The 21947-nt window shown below is 43.3% G+C and overlaps 1 protein-coding gene across 1 annotated transcript in view; it reads right to left on the bottom strand.

Moving 5' to 3' along the window:
- Positions 1–21947, bottom strand: part of NUP133 (nucleoporin 133) — a 95287-nt gene that overhangs the window by 71811 nt on the left and 1529 nt on the right. Inside the window, exons 3-8 of the mRNA XM_068116003.2 lie at positions 18734–18837; positions 17675–17773; positions 14035–14166; positions 13372–13542; positions 12399–12575; positions 4093–4163 (exon numbers count right to left, since the gene is read on the bottom strand). Coding sequence (XP_067972104.1) covers positions 4093–4163; positions 12399–12575; positions 13372–13542; positions 14035–14166; positions 17675–17773; positions 18734–18837 — 754 coding nt within the window. The remainder of the gene's footprint in view (positions 1–4092; positions 4164–12398; positions 12576–13371; positions 13543–14034; positions 14167–17674; positions 17774–18733; positions 18838–21947) is intronic.

Below are 21947 nucleotides of genomic sequence, written 5' to 3'. Positions count from 1 at the left end.
ACTACAGAGGGTTTGACGAACAGGGGAATCTATCCTTAAACCTTAGAGCTAATTAGCACGGCATCATCCCCCATATGATGCACATTTAAACAACCTCAAGCTACATTTTCCCCACTTATGTACATCAAAATGCTCATGCACGTCCACGGTCCATGCTATTTCCTATACAATTCTACCTCTCCTACGGCATACTCTTGTCTACCCACCATAAACCTACCAATACCTATTTTTGGGGGGCAAACATGTTTTTAAAAAAATGCAGTGAACAAGCTTTAGTATATCATGGGTGATGAATGTTGTGGTCAAGTTTCATCAAAATAGTGTGGAGTTGCAGAGAAGAGAGCAAATACTTATTTTGGGGTGGTCAGATTCCAACCCCAACCCCTCCCCCCGCAACAATATTGTATGGTACCTATTTATATCTGGGTTTGTGGAGGAGCTCAACACTTTAAAAAAAATAAAAATCAACAAGCCAACAAACGAGCATAGGGGATGGAATGGCTTCATCAAAAGGCAAAGTTAACATGGTGGGAATAAATTTAACAAGCGTTACGCCTCGGTCCCCCGTCGGTGAAGTGATGTGAGTTTCAACTCAAGTTGAGTCAAGACAAAGTGGAAGACGCAGAAAACATGCTATGATATGATATTTCGCTCACAAGGTTCAGAAATACATGGAGGCGGCCATCTTGGATTTTGACGTGGCAACCCAATTTTCAATAGCGTTCTTTCTTATGTCTAGATACACCCACACACCAGATTAGAAGTTGGTACTTCGCTTATTTTTCAAGATATTCCGCTCAAGGTTCAGACATACATGGTGACGGCCATCTTGGATTTTTACGTGGCGACCCAATTTTCAATAGCTTTCTTCCTTGTGCCAAGATACACCCAAACACCAGATTAGAAGTTGGTACTTTGCTTATTTTTCAAGATATTTCACTCACAAGGTTCAGACATATATATGGTGGCGGCCATCTTGGATTTTGACGTGGCGACCCAATTTTCAATAGCTTTCTTCCTTGTGCCGAGATACACCCAAACACCAGATTAGAAGTTGGTACTTTGCTTATTTTTCAAGATATTTCACTCACAAGGTTCAGACATATATATGGTGGCGGCCATCTTGGATTTTGACGTGGCGACCCAATTTACAATAGCGTTCTTCCTTATGCCGAGATACACCCACACACCAAATTAGAAGTTGGTACTTCGCTTATTTTTCAAGATATTCATCTCACAAGGTTCAGACATACATGGCATCAGACATACATGGCGGCGGCCATCTTGGATTTTGACGTGGGTTGCACCCACACACCAAATTCGAATGCGGTCCTTCGCTTACGCACGCAAACAAACACGGACGTACGGACACACGGACGGAGGGGAAAACCATAGTCCCCCTTTCGCTCCGCTGTGCGACGGGGGACAATAACATATGAGACATAAAGGACAAAGGAGAAAAGGAAAGATACCATTGAGATTTGAGGTTGGGTGGGGGTGGGGACACAGAGGGATTAGGTGGAGGTGAGAAGACATTTTAAAGGATGGAGGGAAGGGCAGGGACACACAAAACGAGGAAGCTACAAACATGAGAAATCTTCTTGCAATTCAACAGGAAACATTTACTGCAAATGCAGGGCTCGACATAAACAGGTGTTTGACTGTCAAGGACAGGCAATTGTGTCTGTCAGACAAGTGAAAACGTCAGCAAACCTGTCCAAAGGACTGGTCAATTTTACCACCTGGAAGTTTAATAAACTCGACACATCTTGATCTCAAATATAGTTGTTTTTTCGTGTCAAGTCAGTGATTAGCAGCGAATAAGAGGATATTTTTAGACCTGAAAATGTTCGCGCGCAAGCCAGGTTGAACAGCCAGGCGCAAAAGCCAGGCGCAAAACTTCTAATAAACAATGGTATCACCCACACATACTGGAAGTTTGACCAATTGTGCTGGTGCAATGGCTGATGATTCCATGGATAGGCTGGACAAAAACGTTTATGTCAAAAGTTTGAGCCGAGGAAAGCAACAGAGAACAAAACTACATTGGCACTCTGTGGAGTGCATACCTCCACCAGGTTGAACAGTTTAGCTTTTGTATCCCTCCGATAGGCCGGATCTGCATGTGGAATTTAATCAAAATCTAATCAGCTTTTTCTTATCACCAACCAACTCATCCACCAAGTTTTGTCATAACCCCGTCAAAAATGTTCAAATACTGTATCGTTCTTTATATCATTTTTGGCCACAACCATAAATTGTGAATAATCACTTAAAATTTGAAGAATCCAGATCTGGATCTTCATCAAAATCTAATCAATTCATCCTTGTCACACATGATTGTGTAACAAATTGAGAAGATTGTCATGGGGCCCGCAAGGCTAACCCTCGCTCTAGCAGGGAAAATGGCCTTCAAATTCCTGTTGTTGTTTTGTCTGGTCACACACCCAACATGCGCAACAAGGTTCGTCGAAATCAGTCTAACTTTTTGAGACATCTTGGTCAGACCAACAGACAAACGGGGGTGAAAACATAACCTCCATCCACCTTCTGTAGCGAAGATAAGGCCAGATAAAAAAAAAAAGTTGTTGATCGTCCCCGCCCGACCCTACGAAACACACCCCACCCGAATTTTTTTTATTTTTTTTGAAAAAAATCATAAAAAACGATCTTTTCACATTCGAATTTGGCGCCGTTCTGCACCGCATGAGCAGTGCGTGCTGCGCAGAGCGTCGCAAGTGCCTCGGGCAACTTCACCCATTTTACGTTGGCCATTCATGGCGGCTATTGTGTGCCATTTTTCCCGCTGAAATCTGTATTGATTCGTGCTAGATTCGGCTTGAAATGCCCATTGTGATCGCATCAATAGCCCGTGAGGGCTCTTCCAAGACGGTGAAGGACTGGGTTGCGTGCAATATCGAGTTGGATGTTACAATCTCGGACTTCTATGCAGAGTTCTCAGACGGCAAGTATGATGGGGATAGGGAGCCATTGCCTGACGATACACGCGGTACTTTTGTCAAAGTATTCGCCGGCCCCAGTAAAACTGACATGACGAAAGTTTCACCAGCTTGCAAAGTTTCTGATGTGAGAAAGACTCTTGGCTCATTTCTCAAATTTGTGTTGGCTGCAGACACGGCCACGGATCACAGGATGGAACCCGATGAATAAAAACCACCGTTTAGAGGCCATTTTTCCCCGCAAAGTGGGGGTTGGCCTTTTCGGGGACCGTGGTTGTTGTTGTTTTTTTGGTCCCCTTTTTGAAGCAATGTTTTACGGCCTGATGCCCTTCCTGCCGCCAACCCTGTTTGTCGCCTTTTTTTTTTTTTACGATAAACAGGGAATTACCAGTGTACTGGTACTCAATTTGCCGACCTCGGAAGGATGACAGGCTGAGTCAACCCCCCTGGCGTTAATTCAGCGATCGACCGGGATTCGAACCCAGGATCCTTGGATCCTAAGCTGGCACCCTAGCCGCTAGCCCAACACCAGGGACTAGAAATTTAAGAAGAGATTTAAGAGGAGACTAAAGAAATAAAATCATTTTGAGGAGAAAGGAGTCTTTATTTCATATTTTTCCATGTCAACAAAACTCAATGGAAAGTAGGAAAAAAATATAAAAAATAAAAATAAAAACCTCCCTCCCTACCCGAACTTTTGAGAAAAAAGGACGCTCAACAACTTTTTATTTTTATGTGGCCTAATGAATGGAGAAACGATTTGAAATTTGTTCAGAGTGTGGAGACAACTCGGCGACCCCACGCAAAACACCATGGGATCTTTATTGTCCCCCAACTAATGCTAGCAGATGAGACATCCCCTTTAATGATCATCTGAGGGTAAAAGGAAGTATGTGATGAAACACCGTAAATACGAAGCACAAATCGGACAGTTTATAGTTGGAAATCAAACAGACTAGACAGCTCATAGGTAAGTGCACTCTGTACAATCATGTCAGATCCAAACAATGAATAAAAATACAGGAATTACCATTAGTCCACTAATGAACAGTATAATATACTCATTCGGTACACATTATTGGTTCATTAAATGCAGGGGAAATCAAACAAACTCGTTACCTGCACTACTCACCAAATCAACTGCATATCCAAATAGCGAATCTGCACTCTCGCCTTCATCCCATCATCTCCGTCGTCAAAATTCTAAAAATAAACCACAACAAATGCAAGCTTCTCAGTGCAATTGTACAATACCTACTGGTAGAAGAGAAAGACAGATAAATCACAGAGAGGATGCACACATACAGCATTGTGGTGTTGCACACAACAAGATTGATAATCAAGACTCAAATCAAATCAAATCTCAAGACCATCCAAAACTCAAAAGGGGTTAAACGCATTAAAATACGAGATAGGAGCAGTTTGAAGATGGTGAATTTTTTTCTTCTTCTTCAATTTCTCCTTTTTTTTATTTTTCTTTCCAAAACTCCCAAGTATCTGCTGCACTGCAACCCTTTCTTGTGAAACTGCATACATCCAGAACCACTGCTCACCTCAACTCATTTATTCCTCTCTTTTCCTGCCTTTGGAACTGCCTCCCACACTCTCTTTAATCCAATTCTTCCCTCCGGATCTTCAAGACAGCTATTCATCCCCATTCCAGGTCCACATCCAAAGCCATGAGGTTTTCCACATCCGTTAAACCACCCACACCCCTCAAAATTTTGCGCATGTATCAATCTTGTCCACTCCTTGTGTTCTCCACTACCACTCAATATTACCTGGATCCATTGTTTGTCCATATCCATCTACTTTCTCCCGCTGCCCTGCTATGCTGTTCCCTTTGTTATGTTGTGTCCTGATCTGCTCTGTGTCCTAACTCTTCCATGGGCCTAGACATTCTATTTAAAAAAAAAAACAAAAACAAAACGTAAGTGGGTTGCTATCTATTGTGGGCAGAGGCATATCCATCGACACATATCTGTCAAATTACATTTCCTCGTTATTTCTCGTTTTTTTTTTTTAAGACGTTGACCTTTTGCGTGTTAAAATAATATGGTCTAGAAAATTTTGGGGACATTGGTGCAAGGGTTTGGAAATGTATCAGGAACAAACAGCCAGTATATACAGGATGTCCGACAAGTCGATAACACCCTTGGGCAGAGCTGAAGATCATGGAAAATTTGATGAAAACACACGTTTCTAGTGCCAATGGTGGATCATAATTGAGATGCTGATGGTGCTGCTAACCCCATGCATTTGGCCCTTAAATAAAATAATTAATAATAACAACAACAAAAAAAAAAAGGTCGAGGGCCGAGCCAACGGGGTCAACTACCTTCCAAACAAGTTTCCCTTCGCCCAGCAATTCAGCTGATGCACACATCGTTTGTATATACATATCTTGCGAGCTCAACTTTGAGCTCACAAGGAAAATAGCAGAATGAAACTTATTACAGGATGACATTTACTCATACCGCGGCCATGTGACGGTGTAGGTCAGCACCACTGATCTCCATACTAACTAGATTGGAGGCTCGACGCGAAATCAACGCTAATCGGTCCATTCGCTGTGAAGTCACCGGAAGTAGATTCGTCGCCATATTGGTTCCCCCAGAAAATCTGCGTCCGTTCATTGTCTTTATCAAAAGACAATGCCTGCTATATTTTATAAAAGAATTTAATCGAAATTTCAACAAAACATTCGATTCAAATTGACTTTAGACAGCAAGTTGCTGTGAGGAAAGATTACGTCCTGTACAGCGTATGGATGTACGAACCGGGATGAGCGCGGGCAAAGAGGAGAAAAAGGATTAACCTTTCACAGGTAAGTTAAAATGTTCATGATGGAGGGTGTAGTCCCGTGCCTTAAGATGTGTGTAATGACGAAAGCGCGTTAACGGTAGTTGTAAGTTATGGACTATACTTATGGACTATAACTGTTCATATGGACTTATTTCCTGAACTGCACTCACCAGTTTGAAACTGCAGTGGAAGATAATCATATTCACAATCATATGCACTCACCAGTTTGAAACTGCAGTGGAAGATAATCATATTCACAACCTCGTGAAGATAGCAGCTTCTCTTGCAGATAGCAATATAGATAGCATACATAGCAAGATATATAGATATAGATATAGCTTCTATATATAGCTTCTTCTATCTATATAGATATAGATATAGATATATAGATATAGATATAGCAAGATATATATATAGATATAGATATATAGCAAGATATAGATAGCAATATAGCAAGATAGAAGATAGCACCTTCTTGTTATTGTCGAATCAAACTCTTTCATCTTGGGAAAAAGGAGTCGGAAGCCATCACCGGAGAGAAAGTCAGGAAGCAGATGTCCAAACTGATTTTGTTCAAGCACCAGTGAGATTATAGAACACACATGATACAGTGTACACATGTTGCTATTTTATATTCTGTAATTATAATTTATCATAATTTGGCAATATCCTGACATGTCTTGGAGGAGAATAAAAAAAATATTTACTACTAGCAGAAGTACCCGGCATTGCCGGGCGGGGGAGGGGAGGGGAACGGGTAGGGGGGGGGGGGGAGCGAGCCCCTTGGCAAAGCGAGCGATTTTTATTTTCATAGCGTCATAGCGTCATAGCCTTCATAGCGTTTCATAGCGTCATAGCGATTTTTTTTTTCATAGCGTCATAGCGTCATAGCGTTCATAGCGTCATAGCGTTCATAGCGTTTCATAGCGTCATAGCGATTTTTTTTGTCATAGCGGTAATAGCGTCATATCGTTCATAGCGTTTCATAGCGATTTTTTTTTTCAGTGTCATAGCGTTCATAGCGTCATAGCGTTCATAGCGTTCATAGCGCCATCACGTGATTGCTCTGAGCGAATCAGCGCCCACCTGCTCTGATTCCGTGCGCTGAAATGAGCTGAGGTAAATATGAATAAAAAATATGGATTGTCAAATATTTTGAGTTCGGCCATGTTCGTCCCAGGCTCAATGGCCATGTCTATGCCAAATATCAAGCACATAAGCCTCTCCGTTTAGGAGTCTATCGGTAACATCACACACACACACACACACACACACACACACACACACACACACACACACACACACACACACACACACACACACACACACACACACACACACACACACACACACACACACACACACACACACACACACACACACACACACACACACACACAGTTTTATATATATAGAAAATGACCATCATGTTTCTCTGCCCAGAAGTATAACTCAGAAGTTTGTTTTCACTATACTCCTCTGATTCTGATTCTTTGATAAATGGATGCAATTTATTTTCAATGGTACTCACTTCAGTAAGAATATTGTGCCATGTGGAATACAACAACAACAACATGCATTTTAAGGCCATTTTCACTGCAAGAGTGGGGGTTAGCCTTGCGGTCCCCATGACAATCTTCTCCATTTTGCCCTATTTTCTGCATCTCTCCTTGTTAACCCCCTTGCCCGCATTTCTTCTTCCACCATCTTTAGCCAAATCTTTCTCGGTCTTCCCCGTCCTCAACTTCCTTCTACATCAATTTCCATCACTCTTCTCAACCAGTCACTTTCATCCTTCCTCAACACATGACCAAACCATCTCAGCCTGTTCCACTTCACAGCATCAATCACAGGCAATATTCCCATCATCTTTCGCAATTCATCATTTGTCTTCCTCTCTCTCAACGATACTCCGCACATCCATCGAACCATTCGCATTTCCACCCTTTCCAGCCTTCGTTGCTGCTCTACGTTCATTACCCATGTCTCGCTCCCATAAATCATAACACTTCTCACACATGCAGCATACACCTTTCCCTTCAGCTTCAGCGACACTCTCCTCCTCATCAGCACGCCACTCAGTTCCCGAAACTTCTTCCATGCACATCTCACTCGAGCAACCGTTGCCGAGTCTGATCCACCTTCTCCATTCAGCATGTCTCCGAGGTAGCAAAATGTTTTCACACCTTCCAGCTTCACGCCGTCTCCAAGATCCAACTCAACATTTCCTCCATCTCCAGCTCCCTCTGTGCACACCTTACATTTGAATGTAGCTGCCACACTGGTAAATGACCCTCTCAGACCACTACATTTTTGATGAACCCACTCAGCGCACATTGTACATTGAATGGAGTTCACTCCGACACCCTTCCTGCACACAGCACACGGCCACTTCCCAGTTCTTTCCACCTCACCACATGCTTTACCATTTGCCATCACCTTCGTCTTTCCGATATTCACCTTCAGACCTTTTGTCTCCATACATTCCTTCCACTTGTTCATCTTTTCCTTCAGTCCATCCATACTTTCCGCAATCAACACCAGATCATCTGCATACAACAACTCCCACGGTAAACCCTCCTTTACGTTCTGAGCCAGCACCTCCATCACAGCTACAAATAGTAGTGGACTTAGTACCGACCCCTGATGCACTCCCACCTTCACCTCAAACTCACCACTGTTCCCGTCCTTCGTCCTTACAGCTGTGCGCGCTCTTTTGTACATTGCCATCACTACTCTGATCAACCATTCCTCCACTCCTAACTTCCTCAATGCCCATGTCAATACTTTGCGTGGAACCCTATCGAATGCTTTCTCCAGATCAACAAACCCAAAAAACAACTTCTTCCTCTTCTCCATGTACTTCTCCTGCAACTGTCTCACAATGAAAAGCGCATCTGTCGTTCCTCTTCCTGGCATAAATCCAAACTGCATTTCGTCGATCTTCACTTTCTTCCTTATCCTCCTCTCCAACACCCTTTCCAATACCTTCATTCCATGCTCCAATAACTTTATCGCTCGGTACGAGCCACACTCCAGAGGGTCACCTTTCCACTTGTATAGAGGGACGAGGGTACTCAGTTCCCAATCCACTGGAATGCGGCCTTCTTTCACCACCAGATTACAGATCTCTGTCATTCTCTTCACACCCCAACTTCCTGCTGCCTTCAACATATCTCCTACACCTCCCGTCGGCCCTCCCGCTTTTCCACTCTTCATTGTTGTTATCGCTTCCTCAACTTCCTTCTCAGTTATCTTCTCTGCCGGTCCTAAAACTGGGTTACTCTCTATGTTGCCATCCCATTCATTCTCTGTATTCAACAGCATTTCCATATATCTTTTCCATCTTCCTTTAATTCCATCTGGGTCGACAACGATTTGTCCCACTTCATCCTTCAAGCAACTCACCCCCATCACGTCACACCTCTCTTTCGCTATGTGCTTTGCAATCCTGAATACTGCTTTCTGACCCTCTTCCGAATCCAAGCGTTCTCCGAACATTTTCCTACATGCCTCCTGCGCCTTTGCTACCTCTTTCTTTGCAGCCTTCCTGGCTGCCTTATAACTTTCATGCTCTGCTGTTTCTGCTCCCGTACCCTCCGCCTTCTGCCACTCCTTGAACTTCTTCCTCTTCTCGTCAATCCTCTTTCCAACTCCATCATCCCACCACCATGTTTCCGAGTGCCTCGGTGGTCCTTTTGTCCATCCACATACCTCACCAACGGCTCCCAACAGACTAGCTTTCATTGACATCCAACCACTTTCAAGCTCAACCACATCATCCTCTACCCTACTCAGCCTCTCTTTTAATGCCTCCCTTACTGTCACCTCTTTCAACCTCCACACCTTCATTCTTGGTTGGTACTTCACCTGCCGAGCTCTCCTCGCACCTTTCATTTTTATGTCGCAGACAACCAAGTGGTGCTGTGAAACAGCCTCCTCCCCCGGGATCACCTTTGTGTCCCGGAGGTGCCCCCAATCTCACCTACGCACCATCAGGTAGTCAACGGTTGTCGTCGACCCACCTGACGTGTATGTAACAAGCTTATTATCCTCTTTCTGGAACTGAGTATTACAAATCAACAATTCAGCTCCATCAGCAAACTCCAAAATCCTTTCACCTTCTCCATTTCTCACACCATATCCGTAACCCCCATGAACTCCCTCAAAACCATCCATACTCCTTCCCACATGTCCATTCAGGTCTCCTCCCACCACAACAACTTCTTCATCTTTCACGTTTTCCATCAGCTTCTCGATCGCACACCAGAACTTGTCCTTCTCTTCATTGCTTCGACCAACCTGCGGAGCATATCCCGAGATGACGTTCACCAAGAGCTTTCCAATCATCATTTTCACCATCATCAACCTATCACTCACTCTAGTCACACTCACCACACTGTCTACAAACTCCTCAGAAAACAGGACACCAACACCATTCACGCCCTCCGGGCACCCTTGCCACACAAACTTGTATTTCTGTCCCTGCCTACCCTTCACCATTCTCACACCACTTCCCTTCCATCTCGTCTCTTGCACACAACATATGTCCACTCTTCTTCTGACCAATACTTCCACCACTTCTCCTGATCTCCCTGTCATTGTCCCTACATTCCATGTCCCAAACCTCAGAAACCGATCTCCACTTCGGGCTGCACCCTGCCAATATGTAGTTGTAATTGTCATGGTTCTCTTTTTGAGGCAATGTTTTTATGGCCGGATGCCCTTCCTGACGCCAACCCTCTTAGTCATCTTTTACGACACGCAGGGATACGGTGTACCTATTCTGACAAGGGTACACACTGGGAAACGTTTAAAACATGGAAATTCTGGGGGGGGGGGGGGGGGCGGCGTCAGCATCACGGCTGCAGTTTAAACATATTCCAACAATATCCAAACAGAACCATGAAAACCATGAAAAACAATCTGGGAAAAGTCTCCAAGCGAGAACGTGGATTTGAGAAGGAAGGAGCAGAGGCGGGAGAGAAACGAGATACAGGGGGCGGGGCACAAGCCGAGACAAGGAGGAGAGCGAACAAACGTGTCCGGGAGGGGAGAAAGAATCAATATAGAATTCTTTGTCTCGGGAGGTGAGGTGAGGGGGAGAAAATAAAATAAAAGAAACAAGCAATGCAGCGGAGGAAATAACCCAAACCGACAAAACACCGACGGGGGAGGGAAGCCCCAAGTTACCAGGCCGCGCACGAGGTACGACTCAGAAAACGATTAACTACACACAAGTTTGTACGAATTACAAACCAATACCAACCAGAAACACACAATAACACGTACACAGCAAAATAACCAGTGGAAATTTGACAAAGACAAGAATGGGAAAACACTTAAACTTCGATGCCGTGGAGAGCTCGAAGTACGCTTCACTCGCCCGAGGAACCGGAAACCGACTTTGTGGATGAAACTTGTGGAATGTGTGGAATAAAAAAAAAAAAAAAAAAACACCTTTAGAGGCCATTTTTCCCCGCAAGCGGGGGTTGGCCTTTTTCGGGAACTGTGGTTGTTGTTGTTTTTCGGTCCCCTTTTTGAAGCAATGTTTTACGGCCGGATGCCCTTCCTGACGCCAACCCTTTTTGCCGCCTTTAACGACAAGCAGGGAATTACCAGTGAACTGGTACTCAATTTGCCGACCTCGGAAGGATGACAGGCTGAGTCAACCCCCCTGGCGTTAATTCAGCGATTGACCGGGATTCGAACCCAGGATCCTAGGATCCTAAGCCGGCACCCTAGCCGCTAGCCCAACACCAGGGCTACACCAGGGCCACCAGGGCTACCAGGAGGAGGAACCAGTACCAGACCAGGACCAGAACCAGTACCAGAGGAGGTACCAGGGCTACCAGGGCACCAGGGCTACCAGGGCTAGCCCAACACCAGGGCAACACCAGGGCAGGGCAGAGTGGTGTGGAATGAAAAAACAAAACTAAAACTTGACCACAAATATGGTATACAAGTATTCACATACCAATTTATTTTGCAGATCCATGTTATATTATCAGCCATGAAAAAGTAAACGTAGTCCTATTTTCCTATTCTTTAAATTTTTTAAGAATATTTAATTACTATTAATATTTAATATTCATATTATTTTATATTTAATGTAATTTATTTAATTATATTTAATTATTTAATATTTATTATTAGAATATTTAATACATTTAATATTTACTATTTAATTAGAGGGAATTTAAAGAATTTCATATTTAATTATCAGCATATTTCCTACGAAAATAGCACGTTACCACTTTATTTTATTCCATTCCGAATCGATTTTAATCCGTTCCAGGGTTGAAAAAGCATTATTACAGGATTGATGAAATGCCATCGTACGCTGCTTACGGTTATAAAAACCGCAGCGGTCGAATTGAATGAAAAAGAGGAATCACATTACATCGGTAAATGACATTCGTTTTGGGGAATCGTGGGGGAGCAAAGATGGCGGACAAATGGCCTCAAAAAATGAGCTTCCCTTCCTATCTAGTTAGTATAGAGATCAGTGGTTAGCACCCTGTGGCCCGGTATTGCACCAAGAGAAAACGAGGCAAGAAGCAGAACCTCCATGTAGTGCATTCCACAAAGAAAATGCATCTAAGCATTTTCACCCATTCCTCTACAACTCACCCAAATAGAGCGTGTGAGCCTCTCTCTCAAAAGCCTCTCACAGTCCCAGCTGAGCACCAGCCTCTCTTGCTGCTGCCCAATTTCCCACTTGTGCAAACCACTTGTGGTAAGGCAGTACACCACATCACTCTCGGTATGCACCAGCACACAGATGGTCTGTGCAGGACCAGAACTGCACTAAAATATAAAAACAAGAAGACGTCATGCGGAGCACGATACTTGCAAAATCCACCCCCCACCCCCAATAAAAAAAATTCCATTGATACAGCAAATTGTCCATTTCATCAAGATTAAAGTTGACAATCTTGATCAAAGCTCGGGTCAATAGGAAGAAAAGTGACAATGTTTCATATGAAAATTGATGATTTTGGAAGTTTGACCTAGAGTTGACCTTTGACCTTTTTGACCTCAAAAAGTTCATTTCCCAATTTAATGACAATATACAAATGCTATTCAATTTTCAAGTAATCGCATTTAAAATGGCGATTTTAGAAATTTGACCTCCAGGTGACCTTTGACCTCAAAATCAATAGGCTTCTCAATTGGGACGACCTATACAACTTGAAGTTTTGTGACGATCGGTTTAGAATTGTGACCTGTAGGCTGGTGACAAACAGACAAACAAACAAAGACAGACAGACAGACAACCACAAACGCAACCGACCAATATACTTGAAAAATCTTCGATTTTGCAAGTAATAATAAATAAAATAAGTATGCAAAACAGATTCAGGTTGTTGTTGATCAAATGTGCCGAAGGCCAATTGACGGATTGAGCTGAAGTATCAGTTAACTGTTAATTTAAACAGTTAACTGTGGAACTGCACAATAACTTTTTCACTCCAAGGATGGAGTGAAAAAACACATGTACCAATTTTTGTATCCCACCTTGCACAAACTTGCATGTCATAACAGGGGGAAAACCCCAAAGTGGAGTTCCTCTTACAGACAGGTACATGGGAGAGTTTCTCACCTTAGATTCGGAGATTGGAGAGGAGAGAAATCCAAAAACTGAGGACACTCGCCGGCCGATTCCTGAAAAGACGCTCAGGCCCTGGCCCAATGGGCGTAGCTGAATACTTGTTTCGGAAACAGACGAGAGCCACAGATGGCTTTTCGTCGAAGCCAGCACGAAACTGCCATTCTGTAAAAAGTACAACATGGCACAAAACGCCAGGACAGGGCCAATAAGGGGCTAAACTTTGGACCTTAAACCTACTCCACCTCTCTCAGCAACCATCATGCAAATTACAACAGGAAGTTGCTTGGCATTTCCTCTCTTCCCTCTCCCTCCAAATGTGCAAAAAGGATGACGGGACAGGACGCCCAGGAAGAGTGCAGACAGGTCGCAAAACCTCAAAATTTAGAAAAAAGTGTTTAGACAGACGACGCTCTATAGGAAGGCCAAAAATTAAATTAAAGAATCAAATATTAAAACTGGAGTAACAATTTGGCGTATTCTGATATCCTAATGTCCAGTCACGTTGCAAAAATGTACCACAAAGCACCCAAGGACGACCAGTTCATGGAATGTATCCGTTCATTACAGAGACTTTGCTGGACTCGAGTTCAGTTTTCTGGGAAACAAGAAACGTTTTCTTTAATCAAATTACTAAACTCTTTTGAGTATTACTACCTTGAGTGCACTCAGGGAACTGTACTGTACCCCTGCACAGTCTGAGCAGCTCTCCACAAAGCTTCCGGCCAGAGCAAGGCTGGGCCAGTATCGCAAGGCACCATCCCTGCTCGCCACCATAACCGACACATGCTAGGGGAGGCAAAAGAGACAGATAGTTGGTGCATTAAACAAGCTTTTGTTTTAATGTGACTTTATAAGAACACTTATGATCAAAGCAATTTCTGGCTTATTTCTGGCTAGGTGTCTGTAGTGCGGTGTCATAAGGAACACAGGAAAAGATTACACAGGCAATTACAAACAGGGAATTAATTTACCCATAATCCCTTGCTAATTAACAAACCCCACCCCTCTCATGGGGACGAAAATAAAGCTGACCTGACATCCGGTCTACACGAATTTCCTACTATTACATGGGGTTTCTTCTCCTTCACGACGGTCGGAGCACACTAATCTATACAATCTACCTGGCCTAAGCTGTCCCTACCCCTACCCCCCACCCCCCTACAAACGTAACAATACACTACTTACTTAAAATCATTTTTATATGACTTTGCATTAGTGACAAAAAGCAAGTTGAAATGAAGAGGTAAGGGGGAGAAATTATACACACTGCCCAGATGACGGCAAATTAATCATCGACTGTGACGAATGCCAAGAGTGGTACTGTTATGCGTGATTGATCAATGCCTGCACCATCTACTGATGCCTGCGCAAACGATGGATCCATTGATAACGCAAATCCATCAATGGCACATAATATATATATATATAGCTGCCTTTTGGCTGAATCTCTATTCCTCAACGCTGAGAGCATGAGTGGCAAATTTGATTGGTCAAGATGGCGTAATATTTTTCCAAGTACAGCAATACCCCGTTTTACGCCATTTCGACCTATGTCAAATCTGACTTTACGCCACTCTTCTAGAGTAAATTTCAGTTCAGCGAACGTCATTATGTGCGACTTTACGTCACTCCTACATCATAAGAGGAGGACGTGAAAAAAATTACTTTTGCCTTAAAAATATTTTTAAAATAAATAAAATAGTACATAAAAATTAACAATAAAAGAAGCTAAAAAACAATTTAATACAATAAAAAGCACATTAAAAAAATATAAAAATGTACGTACAGTATACGTACACGTAGCTGCTGGTTCTCATTCAAAACAAAGGCGACGCCATATGCATTTTGTCCTGTGCTGCGGTCGCGTGCTTGCTTTGCCTTTCGCTGTTATTTTTGTGATTATTCCTTTACTGTGTCTGTGTTAGCCATGGGTCCTAAGAAGGATAGTACTAGTGTTTCCAAGCGTAATGCGGTTACGATGGAAGATAAGTTAAATCTGATTAAAAGGTATGAAAAAGGTGAAAAAGTGTCGGTGATAGCGCATGCCTTAGGGCTGCCACGGTCGACGGTATCAACCATCATTCATGATAGGGAACGTATTATCGCATACGTCACTGAAAAAGCGCCGTCGGCGAAGACACCAAGTTTAAGGTGAATAACATAATTTTATTTATTATTCTTTACAAATTCATTTATTAATTGTGTTCATTACTCATTAAAAAAATATGACTAAAATGTGTTTTTAGTGTTCTTTAAGGTTTAGCGATAGTTACATACTTTCGCGAGTTTTTTACTCTAGTTTTACGGTGTTCGTCTTCATTTTAAGGCATATTTAAGGCATTACGCCCGGTTTACGTCAAAAACCGAGTTACGTCACGGGTTATGGAACCAATTAATGACGTAGGCTGGGGTATTGCTGTAATGCTAAACTGGAGGTTTTTGGAAATGGCAAGAAGGCGATTTGTGTTCTGTAGTGTTCAAGTATATAATTCAATTAAAATAAAATATAAGGTTTTAAAGGCTATCGAAAACACATAGGTGCAATACCCCTGGGTGCTCACCTGGTAGAATAAAGCAGTATACTACACTGACTAGAAGTATTTTAAACCGTATCACGGCATATTATACCAATTTCAATGGTTGCTACAAGACTGGGCAGCACGTACAATCATACTACGTAATCATAAAACTTTAAACAAAAAAAATACCTATTTTGGGGGTCAACCTCCTCGACCCCCTCCCACACCCCATAAGACTACCTTAGACCAGATTTTTTAATTCCGTGAACAAACTTGAGTTGCACTGTACCATTTATCATTTGTGCCAAATTTGGTCACAATCCTTTCAGTGGTTTCGGAGAAGTTACAAGTGTTTACAGACGGACTGACGGACGGGCGACGCGCCATCGCATAAGCTTCCCGGAACTTCGTTCCAGGTTTGTTAAAAGCACTGTGGAAAGTTCCGTGAAGACATACGATTGCAGACCAAAGTTTAATGATGTCACTCTGGCTTTTATGTGATGTCAAATGCACAGATGTCACTCTGGCTTTTACAAATCCAATTTGGGTGTTCCCTTTGTCAATATATGACATCATATCCGAAAGCATCGCTCAGCGTGTTTTGTAAAACTACCGTAAAATATAGCGCCAAAATGGAAAGGTCCATGAAACCTTTTTTTACAAATGTAGACCAAAGTGTGATGCTTGTCAGCATCAATCTTTCAGGAAAAAATGGACACCGACACAAATCAATAATTTCATGCAGAGGTTTCAGGTCCTTCAATAAAGCCAATGACTGAGAAGAAGTCAAGGAGATTTTATGTATAATGCTGAATGGCTCGAAGTACAACATGTACAATAAATAATCACATGCAGTACAAAAGACATCAGTAGACATGAGGATACTTTGACATGAAATACAAGGCCAAAGCAGACAATGGAGAAATAAATAGCATACGTGATTTGATGTAAGGGCTGGCAGGATGGCCAGACTTGCATTTGAGGTGACTACTCAGTTTATATCTCGCCCCAGCAATAGACTGGGGTGTTTCACACGTGGTGTTTTCACACGTGGTGACCCCGTGGTGTTTCACACGCAGAGCGAGGCATCAGTGTGTGCCGTCTCCTGGGAGAACGTTAAGGCCCCATTCTTATTGCCAGCATTGGCTTTTTGTCAACGTTGGATTTCCCACATATGCTTTTCGTGAAGAGGAGGTGAGTCATCTCCAGCACCATGGACAAAGTCAAATTTCCTACCACCCTCAGTCGATTGCCAGGCCTGGCCAGCCGGTTTGTGATAGATTTAGGCCAAAAGGTTTCTCTGACTGACCCCACAAGAAGTTGGGGTTAATATTTAAATGGAATTTTAAGCTGGATTCTGAGCACAATGAGCAATTGTATCAAATGAGAATACCAAAGGACAAGGGCAATTGTGCTATTACTGACCAAGAAGACTTGCAGTAAATGTTAGGGTTAGATTTATTAAAAAAAAGATAATAGAAATAGAAATAGATAAAGGAAAAATGAAAAACAAAAATAGATAAATTGTCATCGTCAATAATCAATATCCATTGGTAAATGGTGCACAATCAATAATTTCTGATTATTTTTGTTAACAAAAAAAGGACCATACAAGCTGCAAAATATTTTCGTATAAATGGCTTAAACTAGTTTTGAAAAAAAAATTAGGTCGGCAACATTTCCTGCCCGGTCGTTAATTAGTAGGACACAGTCAAGGGTTTAGGAGAAAAATGTTCTCTTTTACCCAGCAGTGTTGCGGAAAAGCACCACAATACCTGAAATGAGCTCCTGTCACCATGGCAACTCACAGCAACCATTTCCACACTCCATGGCAGTGTAGTCGGGGGAAGCTGCAGTTCTTTGCACAACGATGACTGCTCATGCATGAAAGAGACAAATGTAAAACAGATGAGCTATCCAGGGAAACCGTTATTAAATTGTAAGCTGAAGCAGAAGCATCGTGTACATGAAATTATGTTAAGGTGTGAACAAACGTTCATTACCTCTGCCACCAAAGGTGGATGGAGGTTATGTTTTCACCCCTGTCTGTTTGTTTGTTTGTGAACAAAATATCTCAAAAAGTTGTGGACGGATTCGGACAAAATTTGGCAGAGATGTAGCATATGTGACAAGGACGAAATGATTCGATGTTGGTGAAGATCCGGATTCGGATCCGGCTAGTAGAATTTTTTAAAGTGATTCTTCACCATTGGGAGATAGGGCCAAAAACGATACAAAGCAGGATATCTCAAAGTTATGGATGGATTTGGACGAAACTCGGTGGACCGGTTTTGAAGTGAAGTAGTAAGACTATGACTATATATATATAAGGTGAAGAAAAGACTTCCGCTGAACTTGGGGACGACTAAGAAGAAGAACTTTGTTGGTCGAAAGCTTGTCGAGAATTAAAGATCGACCGTCCTGAAGCTACGTCCGCGTCTGATTTAATCTCCCGATTATATATATATATATATATATATATATATATATATATATATAAAATACTTATAAATATAGCAGGATATCTCAAAAAGTTGTGGACGGATGATTTTGATTTAATGTGATTTTCTGGTCTACTCTGGGATACAAAACATAAACTGTTCACCTGGCGGAGGTATGCTCTCTACTGAGTGCCGTTCTAATTTAAACAAAGCCACTTCGGGCAAAAGGAGAGATTGCATGAACACAAGGTCAACTTGCACTACATGGCAACGAGAATGGCCCAGACAGACAGGGGTGAAAACAAGCTCCGCCCACCTTAGGTGGCGGAGATAATAAAAGCTGACGAGAGGGTGAAGTGAATGTCGTAATGGTAAGCATCACGCAATTGTTACCTTGGCAGAACAATGATGGCTGACTTTCCACACAAGAAGCCGCGAGCCACACACGAGCCAGGCCCAACCATGCTCGTTTATCTGAACAGTCTTCTGCTGCTCGGCTGAAAAGTACAAGATATTTATTCAAATTTAATGGATTTAATAGATGAAACCCATTGAAGCGTTAATAAGATCGACGTCTGTGACGATGGCATGAAAGCAATGGAAGCACTTATTTTTTAATTGGACCGATCGCGAATTATACATTGACCAACACTCTCGCTTGCACATCATATGTACATGGCTCCAACCAGCGCAATATATAAAAGAGAGTCTGGCCCACTCAACTATGTCGTCCTAACAGGCGCAATTTTGTTACCCGGCCACTAGCACGATGCAATCGTAGAGCCTATAAAAAAAAATTTACGAACCTATTTTTGACCCAACTGCAAACACTTGCACAATCGCTTAATGAAACCGTCCGTCAAAAATCAATAATCACTGCTCACTGCTCACTGCTCACTTTCACCCTTTCATTCCTCCTTTTTCCTGCCTCTGGAACAAACTCTGGAAAAATATTTTCTGCTGAATGAATAATAATAATAATAACTGAATTGTTTTTAACTCTGAAAAATCGATCCCAAGTTATTGATGGACATGAAACAAAATCGCGAACCATGAACACGCGGACGTCGAGGTTTGACTGTATCGAATACGCGATGGCAACTGAATGGGTAACAAAATGGCAAAATCAAAAGATGGCCAGATCTTTTGACCTTGATGTCTCTGATTCCTTAGTATCTCTCCCGGGTTACTCCCTCCTCCGGTATGATAGACGTGAGCCTCGTCCTGGAGGTGGGGTTGCTATCTTTATCAAAAACTCTTCCTCACTCGCCCTGCACTGCCCTCTCTCCTCCTCACTCGCGCTGCACTGCCCTCTCTCCTCCTCACTCGCGCTGCACTGCCCTCTCTCCACCTCACCCCCAGGAATACCTCTGGCTACGGCTTCCCCTTCGCTCCCACCTTTTGTTCATGTGTGTTGTACCGTCCACCAAACAGTGATGACTCCATCTACATCTCGCTGTCTGATAATATGGACCAACTTCTATCGACTCATCCCAACTCTCTCTTCCTCATATGTGGTGATTTCAATTGTCACCATGCCAGTTGGCTGGGTGTGGGTACCTCTCTCACCAGCCATGGCTCCTCAGCAAAGGACTTCTGCGACTCACTGGGACTGACACAATCTGTCAATTTCCTGACCCGGATCTCAGTCAATGGAGCATCTTCTCTTCTGGACTTGGTTATGACTAACTTCCCTGAAAATGTCTGCTGCTCTTCTTCTGCTCCAATCGGCTCATCTGATCATGTGCTTGTTAAAGTGGACATCTCTCTGACCATTCTCAGAGAGCCTCCTCAGCGTCAACGAGTCTGGCATTTCACTCAGGCCAACTGGCACGGTCTTCAAGCAGCCATCAATCATCTGGACTGGTCTCCCATCTCGACCGCCTCCGACATCAACTCATCCTGGGAATTCTTTCAAAGTAAATTGCTCTCTCTCATGCACAGATTTATCCCATCTCGTCTTCAGTTGTCATACCCTTCCTCCCGTCCATGGTACACGGAATCTTGTGGTGAGGCTGTTGCCCAGAAATAACTTGCCTGCATCTCCTGGAAAGCAAATCCAACGGAAGGAAATCTCACTTCCTTTCACAAAGCCCGAAACAAGTGTGTGTCCACCTTCAGGAGAGCCAGGAAACAATATCTCTCCGTTCTCAAGACCGAACTCTCTTATCTGTCTCCCTCTTCCAAATCCTGGTGGTGTCTGGTCAAATCTGTTTCTGGTGTTTGTTCCCCTCCATCCCCTCCCTTACCTCAAATGGCTACACAGCTGACTCCGCACGTGAAAAAGCTGAATGCCTCAACTCTGTGTTTGCCTCGAAATCTTGTGTCCCAAACCCATCCCTCTCTGTACCCACCGTACCCAGTCGTACCCAGCTGCTCCTGGACTCTGTGTTCTTTCCTCCTGACAAGGTGGAAAAGTTTCTGTCAACCCTCGACTCTGATTCTGCAACTGGACCTGACGGCATCAGCCCATGGGTCCTAAAATCCTGTTCTTCCGCTCTTTCACTCCCTCTCTCTGTTCTCTTCACCCTCTCTTTTGCTCAAGGTCATCTGCCATCTGCTTGGAAATCAGCCAACATCACCGCTTTACACAAAAAAGGTGCAAAAACAGATCATTGCAACGACAGACAAATCAGCCTTCTCCTAATTATCAGCAAAGTCATGGTATCATCCATCATTGCTTCGGATATGAAATCTTTCCTCTTCTCCAATGGCTTGATCTCTTATCATCAATTTGGTTTCAGACCAGGTCACTCTACTCTGGACATGCTGCTTCTGCTGTCTCAACAATGCATGGAGGTCCTCAATGCCAAACAGGAAATTAGAGCTGTCTCCCTTGACATATCACATGCCTTCGATACGGTCTGGCATCCCGCTCTGCTCACCAAACTCTCCTCCTTTGGTATCCATGGAAATGTCCACGCATGGCTGGTGGGCTTCCTCTCTAGTCGCAGTCAACGTGTGGCCCTGAATGGGTTTCTCACATCTCCTCTTCCTATTCAGGCTGGAGTTCCCCAAGGCAGTGTTCTGGGCCCTGTGCTTTTTCTGGTCTTCATCAATGATCTCCCTGACTCTCTTGAAAATCCTCTCTATCTCTTTGCTGATGACTCCACTCTCTGCCGCTCCATTCCTCATCCCACAGATCGGCAGTCTGCAGCCTCCTCACTCTCTGCAGACCTGGACAAAATCACAGACTGGGCAAACAAGTGGAACATGTCTTTCAATCCTGACAAATCTCACACTCTTCCGATGTCTCTCCGAAAAGACAGACGACTGGACAACCCTCCCATCCACTTTCTGAATAATCCTCTCCAAGAAGTTCTGTCACTCAAGCTTTTGGGTCTCACTATCTGCCATGATCTTTCCTGGGAAAACCACATTTCCAAGCTGGCCTCCAAAGCCAGTCGCTAACTGGGCATCCTCTGTCGTGCGAAGTCCTTCCTTGGCACACCTGAGCTCCTCATCACATACAAGGCTTTCATCCACAGCTCAATGGAGTACTGCTCTCCCCTCTGGGCTGGTGCTCCTGCCTCACACCGAGCTCGTCTTCACGCTGTTGAAACCAAAGCATTCAGAATCATTGGAATCTCCCGTGATGAAGCTAACT

The sequence above is a fragment of the Myxine glutinosa genome, chromosome 5, assembly GCF_964187855.1.
Source record: "Myxine glutinosa chromosome 5, kmMyxGlut1.1, whole genome shotgun sequence".
NCBI lineage: Eukaryota > Metazoa > Chordata > Myxini > Myxiniformes > Myxinidae > Myxine > Myxine glutinosa.
This window is presented reverse-complemented; position numbering and strand designations above follow the sequence as displayed.